At 44.0% G+C, this 12191-nt stretch overlaps 1 protein-coding gene across 2 annotated transcripts in view; it reads left to right on the top strand.

The window, feature by feature from the left end:
* The first annotated feature begins 368 nt into the window (after window positions 1-368).
* Window positions 369-12191, top strand: part of pde6d (phosphodiesterase 6D, cGMP-specific, rod, delta) — a 74720-nt gene continuing 62897 nt past the window's right edge. For both annotated transcript variants that reach the window (XM_084309457.1, XM_084309458.1), the window contains exon 1: window positions 369-585. In XM_084309457.1, the coding sequence (XP_084165583.1) occupies window positions 533-585 (53 nt within the window). In that variant the 5' untranslated portion in view covers window positions 369-532. The remainder of the gene's footprint in view (window positions 586-12191) is intronic.

Below are 12191 nucleotides of genomic sequence, written 5' to 3' on the forward strand. Positions count from 1 at the left end.
AATTGAGAAAAACTGTAATTCATGTTGCTATAATTAACACAATGTTTCAATGTCATCCCACCTTAACACACTGGGGGGCAGGAGAGTGAGAGCACTGTGTGTGTGTGTGTGTGTGTGTGTGTGTGTGTGTGTGTGTGTGTGTGTGTGTGTGTGTGTGTGTGTGTGTGTGTGTGCGCGCGCGCGTGCTTGCCGTTGCCCCTAGTGACGCGTCTCCAGTCAACCTAAGTCCCGCTCCCTAGCTGCCCCTTCCCGGCCAGTGGTTGGCTACCAGTCGACCTGCCCTGCCGCTGATTTGCCGGAGTAGCTGTCAGTCAGGCGGCCCGGAGTATTATCGGATCAGGGAGCTCCAGGCAGATTAAAGTCTCTGATCTGCCGACAGGCCGCCCTGCTGCTCACTGCTAGTTTTCTTACTAACTAACCTTCCTAGTCGCTAACTAGTCTTCTAAATCATATAACTAGTCCTACTTCTACCCGCAGCAGGTCACCAGCAGAAGCTCCAGTCCACTGGAAGAGCCGGCAGGTTCGAGGAATAATGTCTTCATCAGACGAAGACAGAGCCAAGGAGATCCTGAAAGGCTTCAAACTGTATCCTTAACCTGGGTAGCAGTTAGCTAGCTGGCTCCTAGTTCATTATCTGGATACTAGTTAGCCTAGCTGGGTACTAGTTAGCCTAGCCGGGTACTAGTTAGCCTAGCTGGGTACTAGTTCACCTAGCTGGGTACTAGTTAGCCTAGCCGGGTACTAGTTAGCCTAGCCGGGTACTAGTTAGTTAGCTGGCTTCAGCTTCTGACCAGATAACAGCTGGAGCTTCATCAGTCCAGGCTAACTAACGTTAGCTAACGGCTAGCAGCAATGTGTGTGTGTGTGTGTGTGTTTACGTGTGTGTGTGCGCGCGCTTGTGTGTGTGTGTGGCTGACAGCACAGGATGGGGATCTGTCTGTCTAGCATCCCAGCTGAAAGCCATAGTTAACAAGGGTTGTCTAGCAGTTAGCTAGCTGGCTCAGTGCTGCTGACAGTGTTGGTTAGCTAGCTGGTTAATGAAGTCTACCAATCTGTTAGCCCACAACCCTGCTAAGATCATATATGTAGATATAGTTAGTGTGATATGACTGTTGATATAGTTAGTTATGGATAGTAAATGTAATTGTTTCTGGTTAGTTATTATGGGTTGTTAATATAAGTATGACTGATGGTTATGGTTGGCTAGTAGTATGTTTATGCTGCATAAACAAGTGCAATTCTTTGTGTCTTGTAGCAGCGGCATCAGTGTTGCTAATTCATTCCTATCTTTTCTACCTTGGCTGTGTTGTTATTGACCACTGGTTTTAAGTTGCCACTTGGTGTTGGTGATACAAGGCTTGGATTCACTCAGCAAGCGGCTCCATCACCCAGTCACTAGAGGTCTGTTCACTTTGTGGAGCGACCTGGGAAACACAGCTCGTTTTGTGACAGTCGGCTAGTTTGTCGCCACAAAAAGATTGGCGCCGTTGGAACTTCTGGGGATTGTTGTGCCCCAACAGCCAGATTTCTATGCTGCATTGTTTCCCTATTCCTGGTTATAATGGAAGCCTTGGATGAAACCAATGTATTGCATAACAGTTAGCCTAGGTCCTCTAGTCAGTACTGTGTCACTACAAAACAGTTAGCCTTGGTCTCTAGTCAGTACCCTGTTACTACATAACAGTTAGCCTATGTCTCTAGTCAGTACCCTGTGAGTGTCACTACATAACAGTTAGCCTAGGTCTCTAGTCACTACCCTGTTACTACATAACACAGTTAGCCTAGGTCTCTAGTCACTACCCTGTTACTACATAACAGTTAGCCTAGGTCTCTAGTCAGTACCCTGTTACTACATAACAGTTAGCCTAGGTCTCTAGTAGACCCTGTTACTACATAACAGTTAGCCTAGGCCTCTAGCCAGTACCTTGTTACTACAGTTAGTCTAGTTATCTCGCCTTCAATATCACATGAAATATACTGAATCAACAGGCAAAGTAATTCTGACTCATAATAGCTTAGTCTCGAAGTAGGCTATAATTTAACATGGTCCAGTGTTAAAATAAGTCACAATAAATCGTAATATTAAATCACAATACATATAGAATCTGCACCGAAGTATGATGATAGTATTGAATCAGATACGTGTCTCAGTCCTGGGAAACGGAGTGTCCTGGTAACCTGGTTAAATATCTATTTAAAGATCAGTGCGGCGATTACATTTTTTGATAAGAATCATGATACTTAAGTGAATAGATGTTTTCTCCCCACCCCTACTATGTGCACATTGCAATATGGATACTGAAGTGAAGTGCCTGGGTTTCAGTAGAGAAGAGTGGTGCTGGTCATGTGTCAGGGAAGATTTCAATGTCCTGGACAAATATTATCTGTGTTTATTGAGCTTATTGCAGTAATGTTATACCTGATGCATACTTAATGCTTATTGTCAATCGAAACAGTCAAAGTTTCCATTTGTAATAATTAATGTTACATTACCTCCTCTCTGTCTGCACGACAGCAGCTCTCTCCACTCATGGAATGACAGATTTCTTGAGAATATTTTTTTGGTACAGCCAGGATGTGTGTTTGGCTTCATGTAACACAGCACAGGTAGCCAAAACATTAGTGTGTCTCTCCATATCAATAGTCTATGAACGATACGCAAAGTGGGCAACATGTTGTTGGCACAATTTTGAAATGCACAAACATGAACCATTGTTTTTATTTTTTAGATAACGCTAAGATAATAATAATAATAATAATAATAATAATAATAATAATAATAATAATAATAATAATAATAATAATAATAATAACTTTATTTGTATAGCACCTTTCATACAGGGGATTGCAGTTCAAAGTGCTTTACATCAGTAAGAAATAAGACATGAAATGAATCAGTGTAAAACAAGCAGCAAGAGCAAAGCATAAAGTGAGATAAAAATAATGCATATATTAATAAAATCATATCAGAACCTCACGTTCCAATAGGCTTCTTGAATTTCTGTAATCTGTTACAAAACATGATAAAGGTCATAGTATGCACCCAGCGGATAGTGGGGCGTAGAAATACAAGTACAAATAAGTAAAGTAATAGCAAGGGTAAAATGAGCAGACATAAAATCACAGTTTTTCACATTAGGATCTAACATCCCAACAGGCCACTTTTATTGTAAGATAGATGATAGATCCCGAATGTCTTTTTACCACTTTTCGTGGTAACGCTACTCCATAGAATCTTCCAACAACTCTCTCTCATGCTCCAGCTTCCACTGTTTGTTTGTTTTCCTGCTGCACACACACACACACACACACACACACACACACACACACACACACACACACACACACACACACACACACACACCGCATGTTCATATGGAATAGGTAGAGTATAGGTAACAGAGCCTTGCGTATAGGCAATAGAGTTTATAATGGTATGGAGAGAGCGTGAGTGACAGACAGACAGAGGGAGAGAGACAAAGGGAGAGAGAGACTGCTGGCCCTGGAACTGAGATTATAACGCCTCCCAGAGGGAAGGAGGACAAGCAGTCTGTGGTTGGGGGTGAGAGGGGTCCTTCCTCAGAGTGGTGTACCGGTGATGCGTTGGGTGCTTTCTGGTCCGAGGCAGACCAGTTGCCTCACCATACTGTGATGCAGTTAGTGCTGCTTTCTATGGCACAACTGTAGAAGTTCACCAGAAGCTGAGGAGACAGGTGGTCTTTCCTCAGTTTTATCAGGAAGAAGAGTCACTTGTGAGCTTTCTTAACTGGGGTCAAGGTGTTGAGGATCCAAGAGAGGTCCTCGGAGATGTGGACTCTAGGGGTGTAACGGTACTCAAAAACCACGGTTCGCTATGTACCTCTGTTTTCAAGTCACGGTTCGGTAAGATTTGAGCAGAACATGGCTTTCCATGTTCCACTTGAGGGTGATGCAGTGTGCAGTTACTGTTGAGTAGGGCTGTCAACAAATATTCTATATAATTTATAATCGACTTGTAAAAAAACCCATACATTAGATTGTGAAAAAAAACAGCCCCCGGCTGTCTTCCTCGCAACTTCTCACGTGGGCCTGAATGCGCTGCATGCTGGATAGGAGACAGAGACACGCAATGTTACTTTCATTGAGCTGAAGAACGTGCAGCCAGTTGTAACAACAACAACAACAACTACAACAACAACAAGCACATGGTGTGAAGGCAGAGAGTTCAGTACCCAACTCGTCGTGAAGACAGTGATTTGCACTCTGAGCCCGTTTGGAAATACTTTAGATTTTGATCAACTTGTGGAACTTCGAGACAAAGTTGTATGCAAGCTATGTAAACTACAGCTGGCCTTTTTTATGCTAACACCATTTTGGGAGTTTTACTGTCAAGAATGTAAGTAGCCTACTTTTCAGTTTTTAGCACTTTATTGTAAATCATCCCTCAGGGTAAAATTGTATTGAATAGAGAAAGAAGCGTCATGCAGGTCCCTAATGGTTTCATTACTATTTCCCGTTTCATGCCAAGGAAATGATATCGCTTCGTGTTTATCACATCTTGTTCAGAGACGTGTTGCTGTGTATGAATGTCCGTTCTATATGCCATAAACCTTCATTAATTTGATCTCCAAGAGACAGCCCCAGGCCATCTCAATCGACCACCAATTCCTCCTTGCGTGCGTATGTGTGTGTATGTCGGGGGGGGGGGGGGGGGGGTCTGGCTTGTTCGCCATACATATGAGGTTATGCTAAATTACAGGTAATCTCTCAGTGGTGTGCGTGGGCTGAATGAACAACATCCGACTCTTTGGACCACCAGGAACCTGGAGACACTCAACCTCCGTCCTGTTGATATGGAGGGGGCTGTGCGTGCCTGGTTTGATCTTCCTGAAGTCCCTGATGAGCTCTTTGGTTTTGTTGGTGTTGAGCGCCCGGTTGTTGTCGGCGTACCACACCACTAGGTGCTGAACCTCCTCCCTGTAGGCTGACTCATCGTTAAATATACCCTAGTTTGTTTATAACTCTAACCCTGGCACATAGACTCTAACCCTGACACATAGTTCTAACTCTGGCACATAGACTCTAACCCTGACACATAGATCTAACCCTGGCACATAGATCTAACCCTGGCACATAGATCTAACCCTGGCACATAGATCTAACCCTGGCACATAGATCTAACCCTGGCACATAGATCTAACCCTGGCACATAGTTCTAACCCTGGCACATAGATCTAACCCTGGCACATAGATCTAACCCTGGGACATAGATCTAACCCTGGCACAAAGACCCTAACCCTGGCACATAGACCCTAACCATGGCACATAGATCTAACCCTGGCACAAAGACCCTAACCATGGCACATAGACCCTAACCCTCGCACATAGATCTAACCCTGGCACATAGTTCTAACCCTGGCACATAGATCTAACCCTGGCACATAGTTCTAACCCTGGCACATAGCTCTAACCCTGGCACATAGTTCTAACCCTGGCACATAGTTCTAACCCTGGCACATAGATCTAACCCTGGCACATAGTTCTAACCCTGGCACATAGTTCTAACCCTGGCACATAGTTCTAACCCTGGCACATAGTTCTAACCCTGGCACATAGACCCTAACCCTGGCACATAGTTCTAACCCTGGCACATAGATCTAACCCTGGGACATAGATCTAACCCTGGCACAAAGATCTAACCCTGGCACATAGATCTAACCCTGGCACAAAGACCCTAACCCTGGCACATAGACCCTAACCATGGCACATAGATCTAACCCTGGCACATAGATCTAACCCTGGCACATAGACCCTAACCCTGGCACATAGATCTAACCCTGGCACATAGTTCTAACCCTGGCACATAGATCTAACCCTGGCACATAGTTCTAACCCTGGCACATAGATCTAACCCTGGCACATAGTTCTAACCCTGGCACATAGTTCTAACCCTGGCACATAGATCTAACCCTGGCACATAGTTCTAACCCTGGCACATAGTTCTAACTCTGGCACATAGACTCTAACCCTGGCACATAGTTCTAACCCTGGCACATAGTTCTAACCCTGGCACATAGATCTAACCCTGGCACATAGTTCTAACCCTGGCACATAGTTCTAACCCTGGCACATAGATCTAACCCTGGCACATAGTTCTAACTCTGGCACATAGACTCTAACCCTGACACATAGATCTAACCCTGGCACATAGATCTAACCCTGGCACATAGATCTAACCCTGGCACATAGATCTAACCCTGGCACATAGATCTAACCCTGGCACATAGTTCTAACCCTGGCACATAGATCTAACCCTGGCACATAGATCTAACCCTGGGACATAGATCTAACCCTGGCACAAAGACCCTAACCCTGGCACATATACCCTAACCATGGCACATAGATCTAACCCTGGCACAAAGACCCTAACCATGGCACATAGACCCTAACCCTGGCACATAGATCTAACCCTGGCACATAGTTCTAACCCTGGCACATAGATCTAACCCTGGCACATAGTTCTAACCCTGGCACATAGATCTAACCCTGGCACATAGTTCTAACCCTGGCACATAGTTCTAACCCTGGCACATAGATCTAACCCTGGCACATAGTTCTAACCCTGGCACATAGTTCTAACCCTGGCACATAGTTCTAACCCTGGCACATAGTTCTAACCCTGGCACATAGACCCTAACCCTGGCACATAGTTCTAACCCTGGCACATAGTTCTAACCCTGGCACATAGATCTAACCCTGGGACATAGATCTAACCCTGGCACAAAGATCTAACCCTGGCACATAGATCTAACCCTGGCACAAAGACCCTAACCCTGGCACATAGACCCTAACCATGGCACATAGATCTAACCCTGGCACATAGATCTAACCCTGGCACATAGATCTAACCCTGGCACAAAGACCCTAACCATGGCACATAGACCCTAACCATGGCACATAGATCTAACCCTGGCACATATATCTAACCCTGGCACAAAGACCCTAACCATGGCACATAGACCCTAACCATGGCACATAGATCTAACCCTGGCACATAGACCCTAACCATGGCACATAGATCTAACCCTGACATAGGGCTGGGCGATAAAACGATAACGATAACTATCGCGATAAATTATTTCCTCGAAATAAACATGAAACGTGGTCGCAAAGTTTCGATATATCGATTTTTCAAGCTTGGCTCCGTTCAGCCTCGGCTCAGCTCACTCACTAACAACAACCAACGTTACGTGATGACGTGTTTACGCACAACAGCTAACAACCAATCAGTGAAGGAGATGGCCGAGAGCGAAATATACCCGGAAGGAGGTAGGACTCACTCAACAAGGCTTGCTAGGCTAATTAGCTTGCACGCCGATGTTTTATATATTTACGTGCCGAGTATGTGTGTGACGTGAATTCTGAGGCCACGTTTATAGTAGTGGGGATATACAGTGGACGTCGTTTCAATATATTGTGGCGGAAGAGAGTATTTTAGTGTAATATTTAGCACATTGTCATGGAATACAGCGCTTAGATACTACAGGCTTGCTAGGCTAATTAGCTTGCACGGCGACGTTTTATATATTTACGTGCCGAGTATGTGTGTGTTTTGAATTCTGAGGCCACGTTTATAGTAGTGTGGGGTATACAGTTCGTTTCAATATATTGTGGCGGAAGAGAGTATTTTAGTGTCATATTTATTGTCATGAGATACTCCGCTTGCTTAACGTGTAACGTGCGCGGACTGATGACGACATCAACTCGACTTGAGACATTCGCAGCAGCATAAGAAGTTAATTAAACTTGACGGACATTATATCGACGATAATTATCGATATCGAATTATATGAAAATAATTTTATAATTTTATCGCGATAAAGTTTTTGGTCATATCGCCCAGCCCTACCCTGACACATAGACCCTAACCATGGCACATAGATCTAACCCTGGCACATAGACCCTAACCCTGGCACATAGATCTAACCCTGGCACATAGATCTAACCCTGGCACAAAGACCCTAACCATGGCACATAGATCTAACCCTGGCACAAAGACCCTAACCCTGGCACATAGTTATAACCCTGACACATAGTTATAACCCTGACACATAGATCTAACCCTGGCACATAGATCTAACCCTGGCACATAGACCCTAACCCTGGCAGTGGCACATAGATCCTAACTCTGGCACATAGATCTAACCCTGGCACATAGATCTAACCCTGGCACATAGATCTAACCCTGGCACATAGATCTAACCCTGGCACATAGATCTAACCCTGGCACATAGACCATAACCCTGGCACATAGTTCCTATTAACCCTGGCACACCTGGCACTCGTATCCGAGCTCCAGGGGGTCATGAAAGAGAAGCCGCCTATTCTAGGTCCTCGCTCCACAATGGTGGAACGAACTTGCCACCACAGTCGGGACAGCCAAAACCTACCCAGTTTTCAGTCGTCAACTAAGAACACACCTCTCCAATCAATATCTGAAATGAAGAAAAAAAATACTAACCATATAATAATAATGCAGGACCTGTTGCAGAGGTCTTTATTCGGCATGCAACGACACTCAATGTTTTTTAGCGGTACACACAGCGGTTAGTTTAGCACACACACCGGAACACACACGCATGCATTGTCTCTTTAGGATCGCCGATGCGATTAACCCATCCCGTCGTCCTTCCCCCCCAAGGGCAGCCGGGAGCAGACAGGCGTCAACGTGAGCCGCGCCAGGGGACCAATCCAAGTGCTCCTGTCCGTCTTCGTCAAGGACGCCACAGCGTTAGCGATCTGTTGTTGTGCATGTTTTTCCATTGGGTTTATCTTATCGGGGGGGAAACCCTTGCGAGCACGGGGAGAACATGCAAACTCTACACAGAAAGGCCTGGGAGATACCCCACCTGGGTACCTGGCATCATGGAAACCTGGTCCCCAAGCGGGAATCGAACCCTGGACCTTCTTGCTGTGAGGCGACAGTGTTAACCACTACACTGTCTTTCACTAGTATTCACTCTCTTACTAAGGAATCTACCTTGCCTATATTACTACCTACTATACTAATATGCACTCAAGTCTGTAGCACTCAAGTTCTACACTGTTTGACGAACAATGCAGAGTTGTACCTAGGGATGCACAATCCGACTTTTTCAGTCCCGATACCGATACCTGGCTTTGGGTATCGGCCGATACCGAGTACCGATCCGATACCCATACAATTATCTGAAATGAAGAAAAAAAACGTATCTAACTCTAACTAACCTTCTGTCATGCACGTGTCCTAATATACTAACCTACACTGTAGCACTCAACACTTTGATGAACATTGTTACTCAGCTGATAGAGTTGTGCCCTTCCTGATGACTTGTCGTACAGAACTTGTAAGTCGCTTTGGATAAAAGAGTCTAAATGTAAATACCCATTGTTCAATTAATAAACTGTATGCCTCACTGTGTGGAAGAGACTGGGATCATTCTTTTGTGCAAGGCAACATCAGGCTTGACTTAAAACATTACTTTCCTAACTTAGTGAAACTAAATGTAACAAATTAACACATAGATATAAAAGCACGAGACAGGATTCAGTGGCAGTGTATGATTGCGGCCTTATGCCCCAACCGGGACGAAGAGGATAAGTAAGTAAGTAAGTATAAATGTACTGAATTGTTATTTCTTATTTAATTTCTTATTATATTATAAAATTCTTTAAAAAATATTCCGATATATATATATTTTTACCGATACCCGATCGCTGTTTTAGTGATATCGGGGCCGATATCCAATATCAATATCGGATCTGTGCATCCCTAGTTGTACCCTTCCTGCTGAATTGTTGTACAGAACTAAATGACTAAATGTTAATGTAGATAGAAGAGAACAAATAGAGTCAGAACACAGAATATAACAAATAGTCAGAACACTGAATATAACAAAACAATATTCATTCAAACCTTTATTTATTCTCGAAAAGGACAATTGAGGTCACCCTCATTGTCAATGTCGTCGAGACTTACAGACATTTCAATGCATACATTTCTTTACAATATAATAATAAATAATAATAACTATCTATATAGCACCTTTCACACATGGACCGCAGCCCAAAGTGCCCCACAGCAAATAGCATTAAATTAACATAGCATAGGCATAAAATGAGTATACAGTGGACAGAATAAAAACAATGCATAAAGTGCAGACATAAGAATAGGCATAAAATAAGTACAATAAGTAGTGTTGCTCGAAGGTATGTGAACCCCCCCCCCGGAACAGCCAGTCCTCCAAACACCCCACACATCAATCCCCACCACATCCCCATACTACTAATTATATTACAGCAGTAGTAATATTATTACTATTGAGAGAAGAAATTAACTGACAGAACTGCCTGGGGTCTGATCTGGAGTCAGGTAGGATTAGAGTTAGAACCAGCTGGAGGAGGAAGCTGGCTCACTTTATTCAGTGTTAATGGACAGTGACCCAACGGCCACGCCCACTTTAAGGCCAGATTATGAAGGCAGCGTCCAGTTTCTTGTCTGACCTTCAGTATGGGGGGGCGGGGGGGGGCTCTCAAGTTGATGATGAGCAAGTAGTAGCAGGCTGTGTGTACTGTATGTGTATTATCCTGGTACTGTCGAATCTAATCTACTTTACTTTAAAGGGATTTACCGCCTTCTGGACAGGAATCTCTGCTAAAGCTAATGCAGGAGTGATAGGAGCCTATGCACAACACTATGGGGCTACACATGCTAGCCATGCTGCCGGCTGCAATGCACACTAACTGAAGCTAATGCTAATACTGGCTACTAGCCATGCTGCAGGCTGCAATACACACTAACGGAGGCTAATGCTAATACTGACTACTATGCTGCAGGCCATTTAAACCAGCTATTGGTGTTAATGTGGGGGCTGTTATGTTGCTGACCATCACAACTAGAAACAGCAGAGCAAGGCACTAACACTGCCAGGGTTAAGGGTTCTAGTCCCTTGGCCTAGAGGTGCATGTGTGTGTGTGTGTGTGTGTATATATATATGTGTGTGTATGTGCAGGCACGTGCACACATAGAGCCCAAGGGGTGCTCGAGCACCTGCCCTTTTGAGCCAAAATATTAGGTAAAGAGAGAGATGCCCCGTATTCCCTTGCAGTTTGCACGATAATTATCGGGCCGATAATTATCGGGCTGATAATTATCGGGCCGATATCAGCAATTATGACGTCATCCCGATAAACCCGATAACGTTATTAATAGCTCCGATAATATAATATATTTTTTGGTAAAAAAAAATGCCGTGTGGGTGAATTGGAATGAAGTGCGTTTGTTTTGACTGTAGGCTCCTCCCGTTTTGCCAGTACTGTGGTACGACTGATAGCGTGTGGTTTAGGAACAGGGCGTTTTACACAAATCCAGCGCTCCCTTTCTTGGCTGTGACGTAGCCACGTAAATTTCTTGGAGCAGCGTGGACGTAAACAACAAAGATGGCGTCGGTACTAGGAATAGTTTCAGATGAAAAAGATCGCTTGCTATTTGTAATAAATGCAATGCAGAAGTTTCACGAGGAGGGAAAGGGGCAACAAGCTATAACACATCCAACATAATAAGTCACCTGAAACATCACCACCGCTACGATGGTGTATTAAAATCCGACAACGCCGAGCAGCTAAAGGCTAAGCTAATCCAAAACCAGCTGCCGGCGGGACATTTACTGAGGACCAGCACAAAGTGTGGATATTATGATTTAACAAGTCTATCTGTCCAGGACGATGACAACATTATTGCAGGTAAGCAGGCAGCCTAGCCGTTTCTAACTACTAACGTTATCACGCTAGCTTGGATGCTAACTAACGTAATGTCATGGTTCATGGTGAGCTGTTTGTGTTATAACGAGACAGCAAATTAATGAATGAATGAATTTGCAGAATGGGTACAATACAGTACAGCTCAATACATACAATTGTTAAGGGGATGCAGACCAGAGAAAGACTTTCATCTTGTTTACATCAGGGTCCCCCATTTTCAATTCATCATAACATAATGACATACATGACATACAGATAGACAGTACTGCCTACATCTATACATGACATACCAGATTTGCAAATACAGTACTGTTTGTGATACGAAGAGTCCAGAAAAGAGAGTATATACATTTGACGTATTATTATTGTATTGTGATATGTTTTGTTTCATGTTGAAAAAAAAGAATTGATAA

The sequence above is a fragment of the Notolepis coatsorum genome (genome assembly GCF_963971535.1).
Source record: "Notolepis coatsorum genome assembly, chromosome: 3".
Classification (NCBI taxonomy): Eukaryota; Metazoa; Chordata; class Actinopteri; order Aulopiformes; family Paralepididae; genus Notolepis; species Notolepis coatsorum.